Raw genomic sequence first — 2,377 nt, forward strand, 5'->3', positions numbered from 1 at the left:
CCCCAGCTGAGTGTGGAGATGTGAGGGAGAACTACGGGAGATGGACTGAGTTTGCCTGATAGTATACTACAACTCATTAAGCATTACAGCACAACATGTCAGTAGAAAACTCTGAGGAAACATTGAACATTTCAAGCTTCATTATTCTCAAAGGGGTTTTCTTCCATCACCGTTGTGTCTGATTGCAGTCACTGTATTTTTAGTTTTTGTAATTTTCCTACTGTAAGCATTTTGGGTCTGTTTTGCTGTCTTCTGTACTAATTCTTTGAGTTTCAAATGAATTGCTGCTAAAATAAATGTACCTTTTGGCACAATGTTGTTGAAGCATGCGTTGTGTAGTGCCTCTGTCCACCACCAGAGAGCGCCCTTCCTTCACCTTTAAGATGCTCACCAGCAGGCACCTGGAGTGTGCACCTGGTTGAATGAGCGCCCATATAAGGAGGCTTACTCCTCGATGCAGCGGCTGCAGGTTTGACCCCAACCTGTGGCCCTTTAATGCATGTTACCCCCCCCCCCCCCCCATGTCTTCCTCTGTCCAGTCAAGGCCTAAAATAACCAAAAATGAATCCCTAAAAAATAAGATGGTCACCAGTGGATTTTATCACTGTATCACAATGAATTCACAAGTTGCAAGCTGAAGTTGAACCAGTAAAGAAAATAATTTTAATATTTGTTAAATCACTATTACATTTGTTAAATCCACCACATGTCCAGGTCTTCTAAAGTCATTCGAAAGCCAAAGTGAGAAACTGTCCCAGTGTGTAGGATTTAGAGAACAATCAGTTGCGATGAAACCGTCATGAGGCACTATGCAGTGACGTTGGCAGTGCACTTTTCAGCGTACCCTGGAGGTACAGCCCTGCGTTGATGGTCCACAGTAACATTTAGTCTTTGTAGCATGGCAGATGGTTTAAAATGGCTCACAGAAACATTGATAATGAAACCCTGGTGCCCTCCTCTCGCCTGGTCTACCTTCTGCTGTTAAAAAACAAAACATCTAACCTGGCACAGTCACAGCACTGCTACATCACTACAATGGGGAAACAGAACCATTGGTGTTCAACTAACAGCTATACACAGTTTGGAGAAAACAAAACCAGCATCAGGGACCCCTCCCATGGATCAGGAATGGCTAGAAGAGGTGCAGGCGGTTGGGGGGGGGGGGGCGTGACTGTTCAGCGGCGCTGGTCGTACGTCCGTATTGTGCTCCAGTCATAGGATTCTGCAGAGGGAGGGAGCTCGTTAGCATTAGCACACATTTTGCTCAATCTGTAGTCCTTTTATTACTTTCATTAATAAAGTAGCGTCTTGAGACAGGAGCAGAATTTACTTGAACTTACCTGGCTCCTCTTGGCTTCTTTTCCCCATCAGTCCAACAAAAGAGTTGACTTTATGCCCTTCAAAATAAGAGATTTTCATTAAATACTTTCCTCTTAAACCAACATGTCTCGTAACTGAACAGCATTCGTTTTTCTTTTAGCTGACTGGGACCAGGGCCGGAACCAGAATTCTTTGGTCAGCTTTACCCAAGCCCCCCTCAGAAAAAAATCTACTGTTAATTCTTATCTGATCTTCAATATTATATTTTGTAGTTTGAATTATTATTTCCCCTTGTATTTAATAATTTAAGAGTTGTGTTTTCTGTAAATTCTGTCCCCCTACACATTGGTCTAAATGTTGTTCCACATCTCTCTCTACACTGTCAGGGTGTAAATACAATCCAAACATTTTCATTTTCTGTAATATATAAAACCAAAAAACCATTTAGTCCAGTGATTCTGAAGATTTTATTAAAACAAACAACAAAGTTTAGTTGCGTCCCGTCATTATCGGGTGCAGGGTGTTTTCCCACCTGCTTGACTCCACTCGCCATTTTGGTTTTCTATTAGGAGAAAAAGTCCCTGGGACCTGCTACAGTTTGCTGCTATGACGACCAGCCACGCTCACCTCACGCATGAGGCGTTACTAATCTGTAATGGAGAAAGGAGGACAGGGCACCGCGGTCTAGGAGGTACCAGGTATGGTAACGCCACTCCGACCAACCAGGGGGTTAGTCCTCATCAGACTGTCGAGTCGAGGCCTGAAGAGAGGAAAGCTGTGAAAAAGCAACCTATTTTTCTGTGTGAACAGACAATAAAGTCTTCATCTGGTCTCATCTGGTCTCAAACTAGAATGCCGGGGGTATGACCAGGTGGTGTTTGGTGGTAGCTGTTTACCATTCAGAGCATTTGAGCATCAATGGACTCGATGGTGTCGTGAGCGTGGCGGCAGCGTGTCGTGAGCGTGTTGTGACCGTGGTGGCAGCGTATCGTGACCGTGGCAGCAGCATGTCGGCAGCGTGTCGTGACCGTGGCGGCAGCGTGTCGTGACCGTGGGG

At 44.8% G+C, this 2,377-nt stretch overlaps 1 protein-coding gene across 1 annotated transcript in view; it reads right to left on the bottom strand.

The window, feature by feature from the left end:
- Window positions 1-640: 640 nt before the first annotated feature.
- Window positions 641-2,377, bottom strand: part of tac1 (tachykinin precursor 1) — an 8,015-nt gene continuing 6,278 nt past the window's right edge. The window contains exons 4-5 of the mRNA XM_034891914.1: window positions 1,341-1,397; window positions 641-1,222 (exon numbers count right to left, since the gene is read on the bottom strand). Coding sequence (XP_034747805.1) covers window positions 1,176-1,222; window positions 1,341-1,397 — 104 coding nt within the window. The 3' untranslated portion in view covers window positions 641-1,175. The remainder of the gene's footprint in view (window positions 1,223-1,340; window positions 1,398-2,377) is intronic.

The sequence above is a fragment of the Etheostoma cragini genome, chromosome 14 (assembly GCF_013103735.1).
Source record: "Etheostoma cragini isolate CJK2018 chromosome 14, CSU_Ecrag_1.0, whole genome shotgun sequence".
Lineage (NCBI taxonomy): Eukaryota > Metazoa > Chordata > Actinopteri > Perciformes > Percidae > Etheostoma > Etheostoma cragini.